This window comes from Squalius cephalus (assembly GCF_949319135.1).
Source record: "Squalius cephalus genome assembly, chromosome: 5".
Taxonomy (NCBI): Eukaryota; Metazoa; Chordata; class Actinopteri; order Cypriniformes; family Leuciscidae; genus Squalius; species Squalius cephalus.
In genome coordinates, this window is record NC_137126.1 from 34,024,723 (window position 1) to 34,051,572 (window position 26,850).

The 26,850-nt window shown below is 35.5% G+C and overlaps 1 protein-coding gene across 1 annotated transcript in view; it reads left to right on the forward strand.

Moving 5' to 3' along the window:
- Positions 1–1,297: 1,297 nt before the first annotated feature.
- The window catches only part of LOC307159137 (uncharacterized protein), a gene marked incomplete at its 5' end in the record, with an annotated part of 52,449 nt that continues 26,896 nt past the window's right edge, over positions 1,298–26,850 (forward strand). Inside the window, 7 exons of the mRNA XM_079872349.1 lie at positions 1,298–1,382; positions 14,734–14,914; positions 15,489–15,647; positions 15,790–15,982; positions 16,481–16,609; positions 17,435–17,569; positions 24,586–25,218. Coding sequence (XP_079728475.1) covers positions 1,298–1,382; positions 14,734–14,914; positions 15,489–15,647; positions 15,790–15,982; positions 16,481–16,609; positions 17,435–17,569; positions 24,586–25,218 — 1,515 coding nt within the window. The remainder of the gene's footprint in view (positions 1,383–14,733; positions 14,915–15,488; positions 15,648–15,789; positions 15,983–16,480; positions 16,610–17,434; positions 17,570–24,585; positions 25,219–26,850) is intronic.

Sequence of the window (26,850 nt, forward strand, 5' to 3'; positions counted from 1 at the left end):
TTAAAGATTAAAGAAAATTATATATATATATATATATATATATATATATATATAGAAACAAAAAAATCAGTATGTGCATGCATCAGAGATGTCCAGTTTGTCAGGGGAAACAAGAAAAATGTTGTTTCAAATCTACAATCTAAACAACTGCTATTTTTCTACATACTCTGTGAGACTAAAGGGTTAAAGGATGTGCTGATATTTTGCTGATATTGTTATGAGTTGTTGCATTGTTCATGTGTAACTATTGAACAAATCTTTGCACTCCATTGATGTCCTTCGGCATGTTGCCAGAGTGGATCCAGACTGTGCTTCAACAGTTCTTCAGCTTCTCTATGATTTGGAAAAACATCATACATGTACCATCTACCAAACCTTTCATAGTGTATTGCCAAAATCTGAAATGCTATTTTCCCCTGTACATCAACCAAGCTTAAATATGGCTGTTTCCAGAAAGGTTAATGTTTGCATGGTCTTAAAATGTATGTGCATGTTGAAATACCCAAGGTTTATCTTCGTACTTTTTGATACAATGTATTCATTTTTGGTTTGATTTTTTAAATGACCTTTGATATGAAAGTAGGGGATTTGTTGAAATAAAAAAAATAATAATTGTTGAAACATTTATAAATAAAGGAAACAGTATTGAACTATGTTGACAGCTCCATCCATGCATAAGAGCTTGGACATCCTTGATTTGAATTTCGCTGTTGACTAGTTTGTTGCCTGATTTCTGTTCCATGGCCAGACTTTGAAATCTGCAGTCGTTTCTACTATAACATTTTGTATGAGTTTAAGTCCTTAAATAAAAAATGAACTCAAATGATACAGATTTGTGGTTTATTAGATATTTCGATTGTCCAGGAAATCAGCATGTTACGTTTTGACTACACACATATCAACAATCTCCTTAAAGATGATGATATCTACAGTAGCATATGTGTTTTCCTTTTGACTGATGATGTTACAGTCTTGATCAAAGCATGAAACTACAGGAGAGGCAAGGTGAATCAGGGTTCCACCTGTCTGCAGGATTTCTGGGATCTGATTGACTGGTTCGTGTAATGTGGGCGGAGTTTAATAGGATGATTGGGAAGAGTGCACTTGAGCGAGAGCAAGACTTCTAGAAGTAGACTGATAACAGATATCACGCTCAGTACTTCTGTAAACTTTACAACACCTTACACATAAGATTTTAGGCTATCATTTATTTAATGTTTTTTTTCCCCCTCAGTATTTTCAACATCTTACTGCTATTTGAGAGTTAACTGCATTGGAAGAACACTGGTTTTCAAAGATGTGGTTCATTTTATCAATTTTTGCTCTGGTTAAAGCTCTACATGCAGACTTCTCTGAAACAGGATCTGGTGTTCCGGACTCAGGTAAGAACAGAACGGAAACACTTCACCTGCCGTTGCGTAGTGTAAACAAAACATTTAGCATTCTCATAATTAGTTGACGGTGTTTTAATGTAATTTAAAATTAAATTAAGGGGCATTCACCTTACTAACTGACACACTTTACTTTTTATTAACTAACTGACAAACTTGAACATACAGGTGATGAAGAACCAGACTTCTGTTAAATCGTGGTGATTTAGGTCTGAAATTCGCTCATAATGCAAAAGATGCTCTATGCACAATTGGTCTTTGCATAGTTTATGGACATTTTTGATAATTTCAATATAACATTTTAACTGTTTGCATTCTCCAGTGCAGTTTTGTCGTGTAGTACTATCCACATTATCCCGAGGGGGCGATGTAGTAACGCTTATAAATGTTGCTATTCTCTATAATTGTACATTAACTTTTTTATTGTCGTGTTGAAGCTAAATCACTTGGTATTAAAAGATAAAAACTATTACACACTAGACTATTTCAAACAAAAATAATATTTTTGCAGTTTGTACACTCTGTTGTTGGTAAAGCTCAAGGCACGATTGTCCTGTCAACAGCTGTTGAACATATTTCTTAGTGAAAGCCATAACCACATTTCTATAATTTCACATTTCAAAGAACCACAAGTTCTTTAAATTTTTCCAGAAATCCGTTCCACAGTCCTATGTCACAATTTGTGCTTAAAAACGTCCATATGTGAAAGGAATCTGATTTGGTTTTTCCAAATTAACTTGTGTTACAACTGTTTCTCATGGGCCCTATTTCAGCCACCTGTCTTCTCAATGGTGGGAGAACGTTACAGATAATCTGGGGATTATTAGAGCGGGTCTGCACAATCTATTATGTGATCAGTGCCCCGTAACATGTTTTACAACATTCAATGAGATGTGCCATTCATTAGTCTGTGTATACTGTGTTTATATAATGAATTGGTTGCTTTTCAATCACTAGGTCTCATCAAAAAAATGTAGTCAGCTCTATCACCATCAACACCTGCAACATTTTAAAATGCAGAGAGATGCATTAGATTCATACAGAGACAGGAGATGCTTTTGTTTTTTAAGCCCTGCGTTACATAATTGAAGAGTTCAGAGATGATTGAGAATGGTCAGGGCTCTGTATTATTGTTTTTGGGACATGTTTTAGTTTTACTTGAAATTTGGAACACATTTTGCTTTTATTTGGTCATGTGTACCACTTTGATCATGTCTAACTTTCAGAATGTGCAGATGTCTTTTTAAAAGCCCCATCTGATCGCAGAACTGTCTTGTCTATAGGCAGAATCATTTATCTTGACATTTTATGACTTTTTGGCAAGGATCTTCAACAGGAGGTCAATTACTGTTTGATCTCAAACAATGAAAATTGAAAAGTAAAAAAAATACTATATGTTCAATTTGTACAATATGTTGAACTTCTACCAAAGCTGAATAAGTTCAGATAAATATTTAATTCCCTCTCATGTTAAAATAAAAATGTTTAATGTTTAAGTCTCTTCTGCTCACCAAGGCTGCATTTATTTAATCAAATAGCCTATACAGTTAGAAATAGTAATATTGTGAAATATTATTACAATTTAAAATAACTATGTTCTATTTTAATAGATTTTAAAATGTAATCCTGTTATGGCAAAGCTGAATTTTCATTACGCCAGTCTTCAGTCACATGATCCTTAGAAATCATTATAATCCTGATTTTGGAGCTCAAGAAACATTTCTTGTTATTATCAATGTTGAAAACGGTTGTGCTGCTTAATATTTTTGTGGAAAATGTGATTTTTTTTTTTTTTTTTTTTTTCAGGATTCTTTAAATAGAATGTTCAAGAATATACTTTTTTGAATGTAACATTATGTAATGTATGTAATGTATTTACTGCCACTAGTTAATCAATTTAACTAATTCTTGCTGAATAAAAGTATACATTTCTTTTTAAAAAAAATCTGTCTGACCCCAAATGTTGGATGGTAGGTTATACTCCCATTGAAAATGATTAGACAAAGAACCGCAGGGTAAAGAAAAAGGTCATAATATTGTTCTAAACATATTTTTCCTCAAACACGTGTAACATATTTTACTGTATTCTAATATCTCTCAGCCAGTATTATCCAAGCATGTCCCTACTCCATCATTACAGTGAGAACATCAGCTGTGTGCATGATGTCACAGTGTTAATAGACGGATTGCCTGTCAAATGCGAGGTTATGGTCTGTTTGCTCTGAACACAGTGCTTTCTTTCTTTTCATTTTGACTGTAAATCAAAGCTCTGGTACGTCTGTCTCTGTGAGGTGGCTTCAGGCAGGGAGCCATAGTGGCATATATAATTAATGTTGTCCCTGATTGATAACCAAGGCTTTTGGTGAGTAGCCAGGCTGAAACAAGCCGCCTAAACCAGGCCGTAGCGTTACTGTACAGTAAGGACATTGCAGGCTGGCAGTCTGGGCTGCAGCCATGCAGACTAGACCTAATCTGGACAAGTGTTACTCTTATCACATCACATCAGTAGCCAAGAAGTAGAGAGCTGAATCTGTGCCTTAGTAAAATAGCACATGATTTCACTTAGCTATGGTTTTAAACTATGAGAGATTTCTGGATTTTATCACTGTAAAAGCTAAGAAAAGATTCCATTATATGGAATTAGAGGTTCGGATTTGTATAGATTTGCAGCACTCTGAGTTGCTCATATTAAGTTTCTTTCTTTCTTTCTTTTTCTTTCTTTCTTTCTTTCTTTCTTTCTTTCTTTCTTTCTTTCTTTCTTTCTTTCTTTCTTTCTTTCTTTCTTTCTTTTTCTTTCTTTCTTTCTTTCTTTCTTTCTTTCTTTCTTTCTTTCTTTCTTTCTTTCTTTCTTTCTTTCTTTCTTTCTTTCTTTCTTTCTTTCTTTCTTTCTTTCTTTCTTTCTTTCTACACAAAACAGTGTGATTTTAAGATCTTTCCTCTCAGAATTTTAACCTGCTTTATATGAAATATCTACATTAAAGACAGCTAACATTATGTGCTCTGACCCACAACTGTTACGTTATCCACACCAGTATTTCGCTAAATATTTGTTTCTAAAATCATTAGGAAGTATTTTGTTTCTATTAATTTCCTTCAGAGGCATGAACAAATCTTAAATAAAGAGCCTTGAACTCTCTCTCTCATGGTGAAAGCACGGGATTGCAAAGACATTGAGTATGTGGGAGTGTGCAGTAACCTTTGCTATTTCCTTTCCCATGGAAACAGTGACTTCTCCAGTTCTCCAGGATTGTGGGTAGTGTAGTGCTTGTCTAGTAATTTGGAAATTAAATACGATTAAAAATAAAATAAATGAAATTGACCATGATGTCTTATGCAGAATCATGTACTCTACCATCATTTAACAGAGTTTATAGTATGTTTGTTCTGGAAGGACTATACGTTATTGCTAAAAAATCAATCTCTCAATGGAGAAAATGTTTGTTGCTGTTGCAGTACTAGGGTCTAGGTCAAACTTTTTTACTCCAAAGCCCCCAGTTGCCCACAACAGTATTTGAGGGTCCCATGACTTTTCCTGTTGTTTGTGATTTAATGAATAAAGATACAGAATAAGGACTTTTTCTAAAAAAGTTTTTGCCCAAAACAGAACCATATCGCCAATCCAAACTGTATGCTAATTGTCAATCATCTTTGACGAATAAAGTCGCGATGAAACTGAAGAAGTGATCTATCGATTTAAATTGTATATCTAAGTGTAGGGTATTATCAAAAAAGGAAAAAATGTAGGACGTGGCCTTGGTTGCTTCTATGCATTGGTTGTTGATTGGATTTTGAGATTGCATTCAAAAATGGAGACAGATGAACATGAGCTTTAAGCTGACTAAATGATTGGAGAAATCCTGCTTACCTCACCAGAGAGAAGTCTGGCATTTTCACTGGAAGATATGACATTTTGATTCAAAATTAAGAATTTAAAATAAAAAACATACATGGATGAATTGTTCACAATAAGATCTATAACAGAAAATGAATTAATTTCATTTCATACCAACTTCTGTAGCCTCAGCGGTGCTTTGATGGCTCACAGGTCTGTATAGCGATGATGTCACATTTCACTAAGATCATTTGATATGTTACGGTAAGTGTTGCGATATGTTGCCAACATCCCTATTAATGTAAATGTCAAAATTGTGTGGGTCCCGCTTATTTTTTTCCTTCCACTTACCATGGATCGGAATCCTGTGGGCGCCCCTGGACGTTTCTGACGCCAGTCATTCGGCTCTCAAAACACTGATTTGATTAGTGAGAAATTCACTCTTAAAGCAACATTTGGCAGAATTTCAGTGTGCGGTTGATTTGTGGCTGGTGGACAGGAACAGGCCTGTTAACTCTGTAAGGAAAGTCAGAGTGGATAATGACGCTCTTTGGGGTTTCTTGGCACTGTCTTTCCTTCAGGGAAGCCTTGAAGTCCTGTCTTCCATGCTGCTTTGAGATTTCTCTATTACATGAATCCATTGAGACATATGCCTATCAGACCTGTCAAGTTAAGTCAAGTCTGTTTCATGTGATGTAACATTTTTGTAGTCTGTGTATATCACAGTTTGAGATAGGTTAGTTACTGTAGATTTGTATTCTGGACAATCCATTTCTCTGATACCTGCTTCAAGTCGACTAAAGATCTTGTCTTGGAACATTTTGAGATGGTGCGATAGTTGACGGAAAGCAAATGCTCTCACCTTAAAAGAATGACATTTTGAGCTTTTTCCATCAATTCCAGTTGTTTTGTCATGACTTGTCTGGCAGTTGGAGAGTTATTGCGTTTGTTTTGAGAACAGCGAGAATGAGAGATTCATAGAAGGGCTTAGGGCAACAGGTGTTAAAGATGCTGTAAGCAATTTATTTATTTACTTAAAATATCCCACTATGTGACACATCAGAGACATTACATTTGGCAGCAAAATGCTTGCAATCTCTTGCAGCACCTGTAAGTATTGTGAAATCTTTTCTCATATAACATCCTGGATCATTTTGACCCTTGTGCATCAATTAAAAAAAGTTAGGTCCATAGTGGACAAAAAAAAAATTCTGTGTTAAAAAAACTGTCATAAACATTTTAAGCTTGGGAGCACAGACTTTTGTCTCATTTTAAAGAAGACCCGTGGCAATTTTTTTAAGTAAAACCAAAAAAAAGTTATATAGGTTTAAGTTTATGAAAATGATTTATGAACATTATTTTATATAAAATGTATATTTTATGAAACATGTTGAACTCTAAAACGGCCAGAAAATCAAAGCCTTAAATCTAAACATGTTGTGTTCCAAATTTGAGGTTGATATCTTTCGGTAAGATTTTGTTTGGGCGCAGTAACAGATTTTCCCCGTTAGAGACCAGCAAAACTCCACTGGTGCACACAGTGGTTGGATTTGTTATTTGCAGTTGAGTTTTTCTCTCTCAAATATTACAAACACGCACACACACACATTTTTTTTCACATACAAGCCACACTCTGACATCCATACCAACACACCCACACAATTATCGTTGCATAATTTATCCAATTGGCTCTATAATATGCCAAAGCAAAAAACAGGAGCAAGTAATTTTATAGTTAAATGGCCCTGGGATTAAAAATTGCAGTTATAATGGGTTTCAATGCAGACATTTTTGTCCGAAAGGCGCTAAGAGGAACTATTTATCAATATTATCAAGATATTGGGTCCAGATACAGTATGATGCGAAGCTTCAGTTAACAAATGAATAAAACAGATGATTTTAAAATGTCTCTTTGTGTTTAATATTGCCATGGTGAACATAAAGGCCTGGTTTCACAGACGGACCTTAGATTAAGCCAGGATTATAGGCTTTAGTTAAATTAGGACATTTAAGTTACTTTTATAAATGTGCCTTTAAAAATATTACTGGTATGAATCTTGACAAAAAACAATAGCACTGACATTTTTTAACGTATATCAGTACACGTTGCTTTCAGTTAAAACAGCTGTCTGGGAATATTTTATGCCTGGTCTGTCAAACCGGGCAATACATATTTAGTTAGCATTTTATGCTTTTTAAATAATTATGATTTATTGTATATTTTAAAGATTATTCTGTGAAGTTTAGCCATTTTTCAAATGAATGCACATTACATTTTCTTAAAATCTGCTTTTCCATTGTAATTCTGTTCTTGTAAATTAGGCCAGATGATGATATGTGTAACGTACCGTACGATGTCCTGTACTATGAGACATTTATGAAAACCCCTTCAGTTCTTCACTTCTATCCTTTGCTCTTTTATTCATCGTCAGGGTCGATGCATTGTTGAATTGAATCCAACAAGATACCAATCCAAAAGGGGTTTGGGATTGATGTTGGGCAAGTGGCCAGGAGTCTCTTTGATAAACTTCTATCAGCCTGTATGCATCCTGTGTGTTCATTAGGAGCTGGAATGTGTACCTTACTGTAACTGTACCACATCCTATAGAGAGCTGATACCTTGTCCTTCATCACAGAATGTGCCCAGACTAACCTACAGCCAGAGCTGTCACCACTGCAGCGCAGCAGAGCTCTGGGGTTACTGGTCAAGGGGAACCATGTATGAAAGGACACTATTTCCTTATTTCAATATCATCCAGTAGTACTTCTTTTTTTTATAGCCATCAGTGTTTTCTGTAATGAGTGCGTTGTCTGTGTGGAGAAATGAATCAAATGACACAAAATGTTAGGGATAGTTTACCAAAATAATAAAAGTTCTGTCATCATTCACTAACCCTTTTGTCTTTTTGAAATGTTTGTGATCCCGCCCTCTTTTTGTGAAATAAGATGATTTAAAAGTTTTGCTGGAACATCTTTGGTCTTTTGATCCCACTTTGGTTTCAAGAAAATGAAATATAGCAAATGTGTATGGTTTATGGTGTTTGTTGTTGTTGTTTTGTCCTTTGCAAAGCTTGACAGTCCAAGTTCCTACTCCTGTTAGTTGTATGGAAAAAGAGGAGCCTTAGTATTCTGATATTTCTGTGAAATAAGAGAAAATCATATGGGAATGCAATGAGGTTGTGTGGATGAGGACAGATTTGAACTTTCCTTGACAATGGAATGCATAGAAATCTGGAGAAATACTAGGAGACAAGGTAAATACTGTGTAAGAGTGATAATGAATTGTGAATTTACTGCCTGATGTCAGTAAGTATTTTCACCTCGGCTTCCTGCCGTGCAACATCTTGAATTCTCTTCCATTCTGTGTGTTCTGACATGAATCCCTGAGGAGTTTGGGAAAGAGACTAGAGTAAACAATTTATCACCTTGATTTTTCAACCATTGCTATAACCAGGTTGTTTGGCTTGTGTCTAAAATATATAATGTGTAGGCTATTTCATGGCTCCAGTGACTTATGCAGAGTCTCACTATTTTATGTTTGACCAACATTTTCACAGTTTAACATGAACTCGGAGCTGCTATTAAAGTAGGCTGATATCAAGACGTTTGTGACAACTTGATTAATTAATAATTCAGAAATAAATGATTGTTTGGAAAAACTGAAATATGAAAAGGGAAACAATCTGTGTGTAATGCCACCTGTGAAAATACTCATTCGAACCCTCAGAGCTCAGACATGACCATAATTGCTCCTATTATTTTCTTAATTCAGACTCAAACTGTCATTACAAATCTGACATTGAGATTCCCAGGAACATGTAGCCTAAGTTTCATGTAGCATCATTTCCACCACATAATGCTATTAAACACAATATATATTGAACTGACATTTCTATAAAGTCCACAATACCAAAGTTCCCATTGTTGAAGAAACAGCCACAGACGAACTGAGTGAAAAACTGAGGCAAAGACATTTCTCTGATTTAGGCGCCCCAGAGGAACATCATGTTATCAGCACAGACCAGCATGGAAAAAGGAAAGATTGAATGCCTTTCAAAACATCCTGAAACTCTGTGAATCTTGATCATGGAGCCATTCCTAATTCCTTAATGTGTTTCCTAATTGCCTTAACAGGATAGAGCTTAAGTGTGTTTACGGAACAATGCTTCACAGGCTTTAATGAGCCTTCCTCACTCTCTGTCCAGCCAGACCCCATTTAATATTATGCAGGCCAGTTCATGTTTTTAGAAGTTCATGCTGGTGATTTGCCAATCTTCACTCATTCAGAAGTGTGCACATGACAAACAGCATTTCTGATTAACAAGAACATTCCCATACTGAAAAAATTTTTTTTGAAATATATTTTAAAGTGTCAAATATATATGTGGCATATACACTGAATATTTGCATTGTTGTTCACTTATATTTATCATTTTGAAATATATTCTGAAATCTAACAAAAATATATGATGTTAAGTGTGAAATATATTTACATTTATAACATGTAATGTAAAATATATGACAAAATATATGGTCATAAAATGTTTAGCTTGCTAAAGAAGGGTCGAAAATGTATTTTGATCATAGTAATTCCTCTACCTTTTCCCCTATACACAACAGTAGGCTACCATATTTCATTACTGTATTATGACACACAGATATAATAAATACTGTACTAATTTAAATGACTGCAATGTAAAATGACAGATAGTTGCTTTCCTAGGACTAGGCCATATTAGGTGGCACGTACCTAATACTAAGTGGAATTATTAGATTTATTGTTGTGTTTTATTGACATCTTTCCTGAAGTCATTTAAATATTGAAAATATGCACAATATTTATGATGCAAGTATAACAGTGACACTCCAACAGTGAAGTACACTTAAACAATATATAGAACTCAGTGTCTAACACTGCATACACACTATTAAATAACTGTATTCAGTTCTGTAAAATAATTCAAATAATAGTATTTCATATACAATATATAAATTTTTTGTACATTTATATACAATATATACATTTTTAAATTTCAAAATATATTTCAAATGAAACAATTTGCAAAAGTTAAAACATATATGAACATATATGTTGTTAGTAAATATATTGACATATAAATATATTCACATATTTAACTAAAATATATATATATATATATATTTAGCCTACATATATTTAACTAAAATATATTTATTGGGCCAATTTCGAATATTTGCATATATTCCAAAAATATATTTCTTTTATGTATGGGTTTAGCCATTATCCCTGCTGAAATAATTTTTCTGCTGGCCCAGACTGGTTTTTGCTGTTTTGGTGTTGAGCGAACTGCAGTCTTTCTGATAAATTTGGTTGACATATTGGAATATTAAGTAATTACTGGTACTTATATGGTTGCTCTTCATGTAAGATTTTGATTACCCAGGGTCACCCTGCAATATTAAAATATTTTTCCACCTTCGAGATGGAAATGAAAAGTGCTTTAAGAGGTTAGTTTTAGGTGAAGGAGACAGAATGTCCTGAAGATGCCAATGTGGGTTAGGATGCTGTTACATTTACCATTGTTCGGTGAGCTTTCATAGGCGAAATCCAGTTATTTCAATAGGAATCCACATGATCTGGAATTTCGCATAAGGGTGAAAGATTTCCCCTCACAGATTTCGCAATGGGTTTAAGTTAGTCATGTGGATTCGGTAATGCAGAGGCCATTTTCTAAGAAATCACCACTATAGTAAATCGTTTACTTCTTTTTTTAATTCTTTTCCCTCAGTTTGGGTGTCAGGCGGTGTCCCATCTTCAACCTCGTAATGAATGGGATAAAAACTCTCAGTCCTTCTCTGATTACACTTCTGATTGTACTGTGAAGTCTGATTACTTCACAGTACAATTGGAAGAAAGGAAACCGCTTAGGAAATGGAGTCTCATCCCTCTTTATTCCATAATTGCTACCGCAAGACTTTTGTTAAGCGAACCGTCCATGTAAATGAAACACAAACCCGCACAAGGGGGGCTAATTGGACATAAATGGGAAATAAATGTAGCCAAACAACAGACCTGAATCTGGGTGCACACTATGAATGGTCTTTTGGAAATTACAGATTGACATTCAACATCCAGTTCCTGTAGAAACAACAGAGAGGTAATTTGAGAAGGAAGGGGAAAAAGTTTAAAATAGTGTTTCTTATTTTTAAGTGTTTCATATATTTTTTGAACACTAATGCAACTACAGTTAGTTTCAGTAAGCCAAGTGATGTTTTGCTGACTCGTACAGTAAATGTGTTTTTGTTGTCATACAATGTAAACATATCTTATTGTATGTGTGTATGTGCAACTTTTAAAAGCTAATTATTTTGAGGGGTGTTTGTGGCATTTACCAGCAACTTTAAATCTTCAGACATTAGTAAAGATTTTCCAGTTTTGTCTCAAAGAAATCTTTGCATCTTTTTGTTGACTAATGTCAATGTCATAAGTGAAATCATAATAAAATATATAATATAATAATAAAATATGTTAGTGGAATTAAATAGTATATTTGATATAAAAATCGATCTATGTTGCATTCAATTGTTTTATGGGATTTTTAAGAGACTTTTAACTTGTTGAACATTGCACACAAGTGAAATGAAACATTTCGTATGTTTCATGACTATATAACAAACAATATATAATTTTACAAAGAGGTCAAATATTTGATATTGAGATTATAATCTTTAAGATATTTAAATTTTTGATGTTATGACAGTCAAGCGTAATTTGCCCTGTGACAATTCTCATTACTGTCCAGATTTTTAAAATAATTCTCATTATTCTTATTAGAATTCTCACTAATGCAATGATTGTACAAACAATTGTAAATACTTCCGAATTTAATTTTTTTTTTTTTTACAAAAATGCCTGGATGAAATCTCCCACGGATGTCACATTTCATCCTTTGTGTAAGCAAAACAGAACACTGATATGTACATGATATTAATGACTGTGTCTGATGAATGCTTGTTCAGCTGTGCTCTAGGATGAGGCACTGACCCTTTACAGACTTCATCTTAGACCATTTTGTGGCTTTTCTAAACATTAGAGACATGGTTTGGGGTGAGTTAGTCATAGATCAGCATATGTCGACAATGAATACCTGAAAAACACAATTACCACAAGCCAAGGTGGGAAAGAGAATGTCAGTTTTGCACATGGTCTCAAGATGTTAGATGATTTCTCTCCTTTAACCTGCTCAAGTCACTCCATTTTCTTTGAAAGTGATGCACTCTTCTGATCTAACCCCACAGAAATCATATTGAGCTGTTTAAAGTCTTGTGTTAAAGCCATGTGGTCTGTATGTTATGGGGTGTTGCACGTATCTCTTTGAAGTCCTGCAAAACTGTCACTGAAAAAAAAAAAAAAACGTTAATCAATGTTTGCATAATCCTAAACTCAACTTTTTAAGTATCTTTTTCCATTATATCAGTACAATCAATTCATATTTTACTCAATAAAATGCAAAAATGTTATGATACGAGTAACACAAACATTTGTTTGACTATATTAGTGAGGACATCTCACTCATAGACTTCCATTGTTTTTTCAGTATGTAAGGTCACCTAACCTGACCCCCTACCCCTAAACATAAATCTAACCTAAACATTGGTTTATTTTTAACTAGTTAGGTCCGGCTAACTAGTTGGTGGTCAACAGGTTTCGTAATTTCAATTTCAACGTAATTTTTTTAATAGTGAGGATATTTTGGACCTCAAAACCAACCTCCACACACACACACACGCACGCACTTGTTGGGTTTTCATGTTTTATGGGGACTTTCCAGAGGTGTAATGTTTTATAGTGTATAAACTGTATATTCTATCCCCTACCGATCACAGAAAGCTTTTTGCATCATTACATTTTCAAAAAACTTTTTTACTTTAAATGTATGACATTCTCTAATCTCTTACTCATGAAGACAAACACCTCCTCAGACCACCCAATCATAAGATTAAACAACGATAGCATTGCAAGAGCCAGGAAATAAATAAAATTAGTAATAAAAAAAACATAAAATGACAAAAATAAATGATAAAATGTTTAAATGGTGAATCAAATAAAAATATGAATAAAGGATTAAATAATAAATGACTAATGATTATAAAATGAAATCATATAAAAAATAAAACACAGCACGGATGTATGCGTTACTAGAGTAACACACACATGTTGTTATTGAATTCAATAATATCAGTTATTGATAATGTAATCCTTAGATCCTACAAACTGTTTAAATACTTTCAGGGTCACTGTGCATAGGCCACATTAGATGTAGCTTCTGAAACACCTTTGCAGTGTAAAATAAAATAAGTTGCGTGACTCTTGTGGTGTGAGTGGCAAGACGTGTATTCTGGTTTAGTGTGCTTGTGGTATGTAGAGAATGGTGGCATGTGCAGCTTTCATCAGGTTATCAGCTCATGTGTGAGTGGAGTCTGCTACTTATGGTCACGCTGCTTGCAGGACTATGAGTGATGACTGAAGCCTGAATGCAGTGAGCGTTAAAAAGCCCTTTTCACCATGAATGAAACAAGAGAAGTCGGCCACAGCTAAAGAGGAAATACTCTTAACGGAAATCTCTAATCCGGTTGTAAGGTCAATGTATCATGTCTTGAAATCTGTCTTGTGAAGAACAAATCATACAGTGCTTTGCCATATATGGCTATTGAGATTTGTTTTTATGTAGAGGTTAAATATACAGTGAGTTATTTCTGAATTCTTTTCAACATTCATGGAAATGAGCCGTCATTTTTTTTAAATAGATTTTTTTTTTGTCTCTTTGAATAGCGGGAACAACTTTGAGTCTGATTTCCAATGAAAACAGAAACATTGCGTCATAAAATGAACCTCTTGCTTTTATAGTTGATGTGTATTTTGTCTATCCAAGACCTTTTATTATTTGGTTTGGAAGGATGACCTTCCATTGTTAGATGTACTTAAGGTGGAAGGGAAAATGAAGACTCTTTAGGGTTTCCTTGAACATGTTGTGCAGGCGAGGTATGGAAAGTTAATCAAGGACTTGCTCTCTTCACCCTCGATGTCCTATGGGGATCAGGTGGGGAAAATGCAGCCCTCCACGGGAATGCTTCACCCCAGAATCATCCATCAGCAATGGCCCTGACTGCGTTTGTGCACTATGGTGTAGTAGGGTCATTTGTGGATAGAGTTTCGAAGCGGAAAGTCACTTTACGTAAGCCCTAGAGATTTGGACAGTTTGAGACTTGCCCTTTTTCCCATAATAGGCTAAAACAAGTCAGCTAGAATGTGAATAAAGCGATGATGCAACATTTGTCCCAATGTTCTGTCATTGTTTTTCACTAATAAATGCAGTATCACGAACATGAATGAAGTGTGCCACTTGATTTAAGTAATTTGTTTCTGTGCAGGTCACTTGCTGAATTTATTAAAATGTCTTTAAAGGCCTTTTTCCTTTTCTGTTTCAAGAACAGAAAAACGTATCCATGTTGTTTCTTGTGTTTTTGCAGGGGGGGTCAACACACACCTGAGTCTCTTTACACAAAGGGTGGATTTACTTGAGCAGTTCTCAGGCCTAGTACCAGCCAGCAGGAACGTGACCCTTTATGAGGAGGAACAGGGATGTCCAGTGCTGGACATTGGCCTATATTCCACACTCACTATGCCCACCCAGAAAGCATTTGGATCAAGGTTTGACATTTATTTGTTTGTTTATTTGTTTAAAATGTATTTATTTAAAAATGAATTGTCAATTTTCATGACAATTTTTCATTTAAATTAGATTAAAAGGTTCAATTAAATGATCTTAAATACATTTACACTTCTGTTCAATTGTCAGTATTTTTTATTTATTTATTTATTTTGTTAGAAATCAATACTTTCAGCAATGATGTGAAAAAACTGTGATAATAATAATAATACTACATGTTTCTTGAGCACCAAATCAGAATATTAGAACGATTGCTGAAGGATCATGTGACTGAAGACTGGAGTAATGGCTGCTGAAATCTCTTGGAATACATTTCATTTTAAAATATATTAAAATAGAAAACAGTTATTTTAAATTGTAGTAATATTTCACAATATTACTGTTTTTACTGTATTTTTGATCAAATAAATGCAGCCTTGGTGAGCATAAGACAAAAACTTTAAACAATCGTACCGATCCCAAACGTTTTAACAGAAGTCTATGGTTTTTAAGTTCTCTCAATTATAATGAAATCGTTTTTGTCTTGATACTTAAAGTGTCCATGTGTTTTCATAGCTTTGCAGATGAATTCAGCGTGCTGATTCAAATGCGGAGCTCTCAGGATGTGGACCGAAGTGTGTTGACTTTGCTGAACTTCTATAATCACATTTTACTCCAGATCCGTACAGGCCCACACAGCATCACCTTCATCACCACCCAGCAGCGTGACTATGAGTACAAACACCATTTAACACATGGCGCTAATCACTAAGCTTTCCCCACTACTGAAATAACATTGATCTTATAATGGTGTACTTGAAACCCCATTATGTTGTCAGCTGTCTTTTGAACATCAGGTGTTTTCCTCTGGCATCAGGTTTTCAGTGTCAGGACTGTCTGACTCGCAGTGGCACTGGATCTCAGTTGGGGTTGCATTTGAATGGCTGGCTGTGTATGTGGACTGTGTGCTGGTGGAGAAAGTGAGCTGGATGTACCCTTACATGGGCATCACTACAGATGGCCTGCTGATGGTGGGCGGCATCCTGGAGGGGTTTGAGACACCCTTTGAGGTATTGTTCATTTGGCATATGCAAGAAGAGTATGGAAAGAGGATAGACAGGTACACATAACTGTATGTCAATGTCAAGAATCCATCATGCTTGGGCAACCAGCCTTTCCTAATGTCATTGATTAAAGACTCTAAATATGTCGTACTACAACACAGTGGTTTAGAAGAATGTTTATTAAAGAAACTAGAGCTATCCTGCTAATGTAGGACTAGCAATGCGTCATGGGAAACATGTCTGCCTGCCACACCACTTTGCTTCACAGCTGTGAAAACCATCATCTCAATGGCTTTAACTTAAAAATGAATGGTCAAACAGCATGCCAGGAGTTTTTTATCATGGTGACTGTGGAATCAAGTTCACAATTCATCCTAAATCAATGAGGCATGTGAGTGAACGTTTGACCAACACTCTTGTGAAATCAATGCTCAGCTAATGGGTTGTTATGTGGATGATGTCATAGCCCAGATTTGTCTGTGAAGTCTGTGTCTGTCTTCACAGGGAGAGCTGAGACAAATGACCTTCATAATGGGAGATGCTAATGCTGCCAAGGACCATTGTGCTCTTCATCAGTATATGTGTGAACCTTTGAAAGGACGCAGCTTTCTTAAGACAGAAAGTAGCACTGAGGTAGAGTTGTGGACTTGCTGTACTTGAAAGCAGTTACATGAACTGGATTTTTGTAATGTTCTTTAAGTTGATGTCTTTTTTCTTTAAAGTGCTAATCTTGTCAATGAAATTACTACAATGCGTCATAGACAATTAAACAATTGTTATTAAAACATACTGTTAACTAAAATACGACAAGAAAAAAACAGCACCAAGATATTAACAATGCACTAACAATGTGTTAAGGAGAAAAATCTAGAAAGATTTTGATCATTTAAAATGGTCAGTCATAGTCAGCAATGTTAGAAATAGATGTAAAATGTTTGAACCTTTGGTTTAATTTTGCCCTTAGCATAATTGCAAAAAAAACTAGTCAGTTCTTTTCTAAAATGCATTCTAAGATGACAAAAATATTGAACTTGACATGACTATATATATATATATATATATATATATATATATATATATATATATATATATATATATATATATATATATATATACTAAATTTAAAGGATATTTTTGTCTAAAGACAAAATATATGACTAAAATGGGGAAAAAACTGCTCCTATCCAAATATAACTGGAAATACACAACTTTGCCTGAAAAATGTGTGAACTGATGCTCTGTTGGGCTTTCATTGCTCTGGAGTTTGGGGCAGGACAATCTGTGTTTGCTGACCAATGGCAAATGGGGGGAGTGTTTGGGAAGGCTTCTTTTTTGGGATTGAATTTGATGATGCTGTTGGAACAGTAATTACTCGCTTCACCTTTAATTCTGGTAAAATCTTGACCACTGAAAGTAATGTGTTTTAGTGACATCTTGTTTTCCTCTGTTTACCTACAGAGCCCTTTGTCGTCCTCAGCTGGCTCAACAGTAGACAGAACCTTCTCATCAGATCCCTCCACTGGCACTGACAATACTGCCAATATTCGTTCCGTTCTAGGGTTCAGGCCTGATCCCAGAGAATCACATGGCTTGGTAAGAGACATCTCCATGTTAATTAGAGATTCCAAATAGTCAGTTTACAAGCAATATGTGTATGAATTATAGCATAAAACATCAGATAAACACAGCCACAGTGTGCAGCTATGAATAGACAAAGCCTGAGTACAATATGGGAAGAATGAACCTCAGCTGGAGGAGATGGATGACTTTAAAGGTCAATAAATTGAATAAATGAGAAAGAAAGGATCACTCTGACTTCTCATTTGTCCTCATAAAGCTGTTGCTGTATTTTCCTACACGGTGAGGGTGATGATGAATTATCATCATGGGAACGGTCTTTTTTTCAGCACGGTGCTGTAACAGAGAGGAGCTGTGCTGAGATGGTGGGACATTTTTGATAAACGCCCCGTCTGGGAGAGTAAGACCGGGTAGCCTGTGAGATCGCTAGTGTACTTCAGGAACAGCTCCAAAGCTTGCAAAGCGTCTGGAAAGTCATTAGACACCTTATTTGCTTTTGCACTGTGCACTGCTGGACATCCTTTTAGAAGTTTACCAGGCTTATGTTTCACATACTGTACATTATGATTTGATTGTTAAAGACTGCAGTCTGCACCTCAAAAGCTTATGTTTAATATTCAACCTACAGTATTTTGCTAGACACTGCCTGCATATTAACTGGCTGTGGGTGTGCGGCCACTTAGTTTACATAATGTTGTCTGTTATCAGCTGAATAGAGTTTAATACAGTACTGGAGGACAATACTGCCACACTTGACAAAATACCTCCCCTAAACACCAGGCAATGTGCTGTATTGTGGTCGATATAATCCTAGATCTTTTTTTTTTTTACTTGATCATTCCTGTATGGAGTAATTATAGATGAGACAGAGGAACTGTGGGAGTTCTGTTCTGCACATGTCCATCAGCACAGCATGGAAATGTTCCTGGAAATGTTTGTCTGTCATCCATTTATTCTGGCCTCATAAATGTTAGACATATTATTACTATATCTGCACTGTAATTTAGTGCACCCTTCTGAAGCTAAAATAAGTCATAAAGTAGATAAAACTTCACACTTTTTCTAAGTTTATTTTTTAATATACAGCCTGAGATATTCTCATGGTTTCATTCAAAAAATGACATAAACACGTATACAGTGAGGTCCAAAAGTTCACAGTAAATTCTGAGATCCATAATATAAATAAACCTAAAAATAAGATGATCAGATAGATTCATATTGTAACATGCAGTTCTTGTCTGTTTAGTTTAATTGTTTTTTTGTTATGTTCCCTGATCTGCTTTTCCTGAGTTCTGTTCCCTAGTTAGTTTCCTTATTATTTAGTTATTAATTAGCTCTTTACCTGTTCTGTTTGACCTTCATTACCCTGTCTGTGTATTTAAAGTCCCCCCTGTGGTAAAAATCAAGTTTTTAATGTTGTTTATATGTTGACTATGTGGTGTTTTTAATGTGCTTTAAGACAAACCATGTGCAAATTCACAATACAGCACCATTGCTGAGTATTTTCTCCTTAAAATTGCACTAAAAAAAAGACAGTGTCAAAAACGCGGTTTGAAATCGCTGGTGTTTCTGACGACACAAACTACCTTGTAACCAATCACATCAACATGCCACTGGGCTTTAGCATATCATTAACAGCGAACTAGCAAGGGAGTCTCGAGAAATGCCAGGTTATCCCGGTATATTTTTTTGTTGATATGAAAAATCGGGTAGATTTCGCAATATAGTGGGTGTATGATGTATATTACAATCTTATGATGAACTATATGCCTTTCTCCTTTTATATGCCTGACGTTCTGAGTTGTTCAAAGCGTTTCTGATGATTGTTAGAAGGCTGAGATGGCGAACGGGAACAATTTTGTGTAACATTAGCAACACATTATTAGCTGTTTGATAACATAGTCAAGCAAAAGACTAATATTAATTACTGTTATGTGTCCGACGTTGTAAAGAGTGATACCATTGCGTTACCTCAGTAGGTTGGCCGAGTGAATCTGTGAGCTAGCGTGAGTGGAGGTGGGGCTAATTAGCATATTCATTGATCTGCATATACTAAATGAAGCAAGGGTGTAGAGTTGCATTCAAGCTATTTTAAGGCATGAAGAATTTAAATATGTAATTTTGGTTGGCGCCAATAGCCTCGTGGGCAAGTGTGCCGACATGTAGCGCCGTTGTGCTTCGGGTGACCTGAGTTCAAGTCCCGGCTTGTGAACCTTTACCAATCCCGTCCCACCTCTCTCTCTCCCACCTCACTTCCTGTCTAGCTACTGTCCTATCCTAATAAAAAAATAAAAAAATTCTTAATAAAAGAAAAAATGTCATTTTGGTGATCAAAAACTATCCCTTAGTTTTAAGGGATACAATTATTGACTACAGAGGGACTTTAAGCCCTTAGTTTCTTCAGTTCATTGTCTGGTATTGTTTGTGTTATTATTGGTTGCATAATCTTTTCTCCTGAGTTTTCTTGTGCCCGTTGGATTTAGTTATAAAAGAATATTTCCTCACATCCTTAATTGTCAATCAAATAATATACAATTTCAAATAAAGTAATGTAATTTGTAATTGATAAGAAATAAATGCTAAAAAGCTTTTTCACTAGTGTGAACCACAATATATACGTGCACACTGAATATGTTTGGTGAAGAGACCATCTCCCATCATTTCTTGTGGTTACTGCTGCTTGATTAATTAGGCTATGTGGAATCATGGCTTCCAACACCCACTACCAGTGAAATTGTGAAAACCTCAGAGTCAGGGTCCCACAGGAAAGTCAGGCAACAGAGTTTTCATCTGTGATTGATCTCCTTGAGTTACCTCTGTAACCATGGCAGCCATTACCACTAATCATCTCTGTTTTAATGACCTTGTGGTCACGCAGCATCCCACTTCTTTGATTCTGAGAGCTGGAGGTCTGCTTAAAAACTTGCTTTGAATCAAACTAACCCCATCAAGTGTATTTCTGGAACAAATTGTCATTTCTGATGGATGGTTCATCAGTGCTTTCATAAATCTGTCTCTTCTCTGCTGCTTTCTCAGTTGTCTGAATGTGTTTTTTATTTGTCACTGTTCAGCAGTGATGGAGAAATCATTTGTGTTTATGGAAAATCTAAAGTAGCTTCTAATTTGGTTCTAAAACTGGCTTTGTCTGATCTGAAGTTTCCATGCATGTCCTCTTTGCCTTTCTTATCTATCAAGCTATAAAAATGACAAAGAGTGCCATGAATGTAGTGCCATATTTGACTCATATGCTCATATTCCAAGTCTTTGTTTGAGGAAAAACACTGAAATTTGTCCATTGGTATTTGGTAATCTTCTCCAACATAGCTCTCAAATGTCATTCATGTTCACAATATGGCATGTCAAAGGCTTGACCTCAATAGGCTAATGCCAAACGGCATTGGTTCTTGTGTCTTATAACCAATTTGTGTATTTAAAATTGGTTAACTTAGATTTGACAGCTACAGCGGAGGGAATTTTAGCTTTCTGTTAGTAACAGAAGACTTATATTGCACATGGGTCATATGGAGCAATTTTATAATACTTTTATGGTGTGTTTCTGTCATTTTTGACTAGCAAACATTCTGCTAAATATCTTCTTTTGTGTTCCATGGAAGAAACAAGTCATAAGAAAAGACATGAATTATAGAATTTTCATTCTTGAATGAAAATTTTAAGAAAGTTTCTTTCACTTTAAGTCATCTTTGAGCACTCCCTCCTTAAAAGCCATCAGTTTTATCCCAATTTCTATTAATTTAAGCCAATATTGCAAAGAACGTAGACTACCGTTAAAAAGCCAGCGGGATTTTTAAAAAAGAAATTATTTTTTTCAGCAAGGATGCATTAAATTGATTTAACATTCTATTTATCAAAGAATCCAAAAAAAAAAAAAGACTTTCAAAAGCATTTTAAAAATCTTAATAACCCCAAACAATTGGACAAATGTCCTCAATCTCCTTCAAAACGACCTAATAGCCCATTTTCTTTTGCACACATAATTCAAATAGGACACTACAAGTGGCTATTGTACATTTTATTTGGGGTGCTGTTCATCTTAATGGCTGCCTGAAGGTTTAGTTGGCTTGAGTGTGTGAAGCGTGGGCACAGCTCCTGTGTCTGGGAGGTTCTCTCTCTGGGAGGGCACTTGGAGAAAGCCTGCACTGTCTGGGAGCTTTAGCAGGGATACAGCGACTGTGGTGCAGTGTGTATCTCCAGCAATCATGGTGTGCTGTGCCTGTATGGGATGTTACCTTGTACTAGATCTCCTTCTGCTTGGATTGCATGTGGAATTGCATGTGGAGGGCAAATGGAAAGCCATGGTATGAAACAAATACATGTCTTTCCTTTTGAATTGTGCTTCATTTCATTATTCATTATTAGATGGTCAGATTTTATTTGGATATTTTAGTGCAAGTATCACCTAAACCAACATGATGTTTTTGGAAGCAGTTTACTTAAAGTTTTTATGTATATGCATTATAAAGGTATTCATAATGTACATTATAACAAATTATATTTTTTCATAAATAATTGTAACCAAAGTTAAAATGCATTATAATATTTGCAGATTCCTTGTTACATCTGAAATTGTTTTTTTTTTATGTGTGTGTTTGAATGCATTTTACTTTCTAAAGGTGTAACATAAGTATTATAATGTATTATAACTGGTTACAATTATTCATGTGACCATACAATGCATTATGTGGTGCATTGCAAGGCATAATTAAAATATTAAAAATACTTTTATAATGCATTATATATAAAGACTTTAAATAAAGTGTTAACAATTTTTTCTGAACTGTTTTTATCTAATTATACATCTGTCTTCTTTAATTCTAAAGACAGAAAGTGCAAATGTATAAATCAGACTGTATTGTTTGAGCTTGTATGGCTCTTATGAGCTGATGTATCTACACATAACTTTTGTAAGATTGGATTTAGATCTCTTTGCCCAGTTGCTACATGAATCAACAATGGAGACTTTCCCATGAACATGTTCACTTGCTGAACAGAGGTAAACTAAGAGGGTAAATGGGCTGGAAACTACACGTTGAGTGGAAATTTAAGGAGATTGTAAGAGACCAATAAAATTGGAGGTCAACAACTTGTTAAGTGAGTGTTTATTGTTTTTGTCCAGATAATTTGATTGACCTGAGGTGCTGAGGTCATTGGTAGCCAACTAAACTGTATACTCTAGAGTTGTTTTCTTCTTTACCAATTCCACCATGATTTCCTTTCTGATGATCCACAATAACGTTCTGATTGATTTTCTTGATGGGAGTGTCTGGTTAGACCAGCTGGGTCCTTCAACACATGACTTGCAAGGATTTCCCTCATACCTGTGTCTTAACTTTTGATTTATGGCATCTCTTCTCATTCACTGTTGGGTCAACCGTGGTGAACACTGATAATATCCTGCTCGGGGCCTTGGGTTCCAAGCTCTGACATTGTATATCATCATTTTCCAGTCTCTGCAAACCTCCAGAATGAATTAGTAGTTATGACTTCACTTCAGATTTAGGTCTTTTGCACCATAGACTATTGGTTTGATTCAGTTTAACGGTCATTGTCAAGTACTGTACAGAGTCAATGAAATCACATATAACCAGAAGTGTCATAGTTAGATAGCATATAAATAAATTATGGTAAAGTACAAATGATAGAGTAGTGCAAATGGTCATTGTACCGCAGAAAAAGTTCCCCTCAAGTTTACACAGGTGTCCTGGTTTATACCTGTCCAATGGTATATTTCATTGCTTAGTTTGATAACCAAAATAACTTTTATCTTAATTTTAAACAATGCATCTTTTTTTTTTTTTTTTTACAAGCATTCAAATGTTTTGCTTGGAAAGTGAGTTTTTACTATATTGTGTGTGTGTGTGTGTGTATAAATATTAAAATAAATGTCCCTTGGGTTGATATTTTGTTATGTAAATGCAAATTTGCTGCTCAAGAAACATTTCTTAAGTTATTATTATCAATGTTGAAAACACTTGTGCTGCTATATATTTTTGTGAAAACTCTGATTCTTTGAAGAATGGAAAGTTTTAGAAGGGGGTAGCACCTTTTGGTGTGTTATTCTAGAAACTAATGAAAATCTTTAACATGTAATATGCTCCTCCGTTACCATTTGAAATATCTAGTAGCTCACTTCCTCTCAAACATCCCACTGGCGTATCTTCTGAACAAAGTGTAATTGTGTCTTGTAGCTTGTGGTTCTGCTCCAGCTTCTCTCACAGGAGTTGTTCCAGTGTTCGGTACAGTTCCAGCCAAAGATGTAACCTGTAGCACTGAGGAGGGTAAAACAATTATTTGGGGAGCTGTGTCACCCTTGAGAGGATCAAGTGTCCCTCTCATCTGAGGCAGCCGCCTTACAGTGTTAAGTGCCTGACTGCTCTTTCTCTGTAGCTTATTGTTAGAGGAAGAGAGGAGGACAGTGGGATGGAGCCTCTGGGTCTCTGAGCTCAGAATCACATGTAGGCCATTTCCCTTATCGTAATTGATAATCTTTTCATTCAGTGCATTATTCACTTAATTTTCATGGTACCTCATTTAGTGATCATCTGGCGCTTGTGTCCTGGTTTGAAAAGAAAATACAGAAAGGATGCTCAACTGGACCGTGTCTGGTTGTATGCCCAGTTAAAATGCTGTTCTCCATAATTTGATGAATAACTGCTGCCATAATTAATTGAAAAGGTACACAGATATCTCTTTTAAATGGAATTTGGTTTTCCTTCTGCTTTTATCTTGACAGTAATATAGCAATCATTATTTGCAACAGCTAAGTAGCTCTGACTTTAGTGAATAAGGTGCAAGCGTCTTTGTGCTGAAAGGAATGATAATGAATTTATTTAAATACCCACAGTGCAACATTGTACCCGGTTAAACTAGATTGCAGATGATTAATGAGGACAATGGGTTTTTGTGCTGAAATGTTTAATGGAATAGCCCCTTAGTGTTTTGCTAATGTATCTTGTATGCCATGCAAAAATGTCCTCACAGTCTATCTCTTGTATTATTTTGTTCTCTTCCAGAACTCCAGCGTCTCTTCCCAGAATGAAGATCTTCATAGTAAATGGGACATTTCGTCTTATCCGAACAAAACTTCAAAGCATTCAGTTCGTGGCTTTGTAGTGGTGGATGAGTCTGACCGACTCAAGTCTCCCACCATCAGCACACATAGCAGGTATAAGGACACTATTGACAAAAAGATTCAGTCCACCACCTTCAAATCATCAGATGAGAACTTCACCTCTCAAAAAATGAAAACAGATTTGGGAGAAGGCCGTCTGGAGCGGCTCCCTTTGAAGCCCTCTGGGGACACAGCTGACCTGGAGTCTGTTTTGAATGTGAAGACATCAGCCAGTCAAAAGGATCTTGTCAGGCCGACAGTCCATCCTGAGTTAAACCAGCTGACTGAAGAAGGTTTCTTACTTCCTTCAAAGAGCTTCTCTGGGTACTCCCGTAAAGTAGTTAAACAGCCTTTGGTTGATGTTCACTCAAAAAAAGGGAATAAAATGCTAGTAGGCAGTGGACAAGCTGACTACAAGCACACAGGCAAGAAACAAGTTGCACTTAAACATGGTGATGTTATATTAGGCATGGATGGAAGGAGATACAGGCTTCTCAGTGGACCTCCAGGGCCTGTTGGACCACCAGGGAAAAGAGTGAGTTACCACAGCTAAAATCCTGATGAAATGAGGTGAAATCACATGCTCTCAGGGCAGCTGATAATACTTAAGTGATATTCTTTCTGTAAAATGTGCCAAATTGAAAATCTGAATCCAAAAAAACGTCCCCCTCATGGTGACTAAATAGATTAAACTTGTTTATATGAAGAGTATCATTTGTATTTATGTAACAGAAACAATCTTATGTTTATTATATTGGTGAATCTCTTTTCAGATGTAAATATTAAAGGGATAATATATAGAAACAATCAAGTTTAAATTAATTAGATGAGTTAATTTAAGAGTTGAAATTATTTAATAATTTTACAAGTATAATCTTGAAAATAGTCCATTAGAATGTACAAAACAATTGGTTGAGCAATATAAGATAAACACTGCAACACAAATACAGTACACTAATATCAATACTGAAGTCCTCTGAGATCATTTTCACTATAATTGATAAATGAGACAGAAGATGGCACCATTTGCGTCAATCTGCGTGGCGAAATGTTTCACCCCTGCGTGAAATTCCCGATTGTGCCGATTCCTATTGAAATGACTGGATTACGATTTCTGCACTAAATATGATTGTACCTTGCTGTGATTGACCAATCAGAATCAAGTATTTCAGTATGGACAATAGTATTGCCAGTAAAATGTCGGCTAAAATAAGTAGTTGCTAAGACATATTCACCCAGTTTCACAGAAAAGGGTTAAGCCTAGACTAAAATGCATGAACTCATCAAATATGTCATTGTTTTGTCTCAAGATTCACACCAGTAATGTTTTTTTTTAATCCACGTTTATAAAAGCTACTTAAATGCCTTAATTAAACTAAGGCCTAATCCTGGCTTAATCTAAGCCCTGTCTGTGAAACCGGGCCTTAAGGTCCTTGCACACTGAATCCGAAATTTTCGCATGCGTTTTTTCGAATCCGTCATTCTGTGGCTCTAAACTGTCAAAACACCATTCAAATGCTTGTTACGGATGCGAAAAACGCAGAAAATCGAACCCGATCCATTTTTTTTTTTGACGGACGAAAGTTTCGGAGGCAGTGTGCAAGTGTGATTGACATAACGTGAGGTTGTATTTATTTTTTAACGTGCGAAAATTTCGGACGCGAATTTCGCACTCAGTGTGCAAGGGCCTTTAGTGTGTATTACAAAAAAGTTAACAAAAAGTATATTTTGGAATTTACAATAGCTTTGTTGTTTGAGCTAGGAACTATTTTGAAATACTTCATTGCCGAAAGCTGAATGTTATATAATCATTCCCTCTCTTAATGGAGTTTAACGGAACATTCATTTGATCATCCTTCACATCAGTAACATTACATTACTACAGCTGCCCTTTTCTGAATTGTAACCTTGCATGAAACCAAAATATCAGGCCTGTAGTTCTTTCAGTTCTAAAGCTGCTCTTTGCTTAAGGTTTGAGGTCTGGCAGAACTACGAATTGGCATGTCTAAGAGTGTCACATTACGTAATATACATAAGATTAAAAAGGGCATGGACCTATAAATATTAATTAACTCATGAGTCTTATGGTTTCACAAAGTCTTTTGCTTCTGCTGTTTCGTGATTTCCATGCTTATGTTTGAAAATGAAAAGCAATCCTCTATAAACT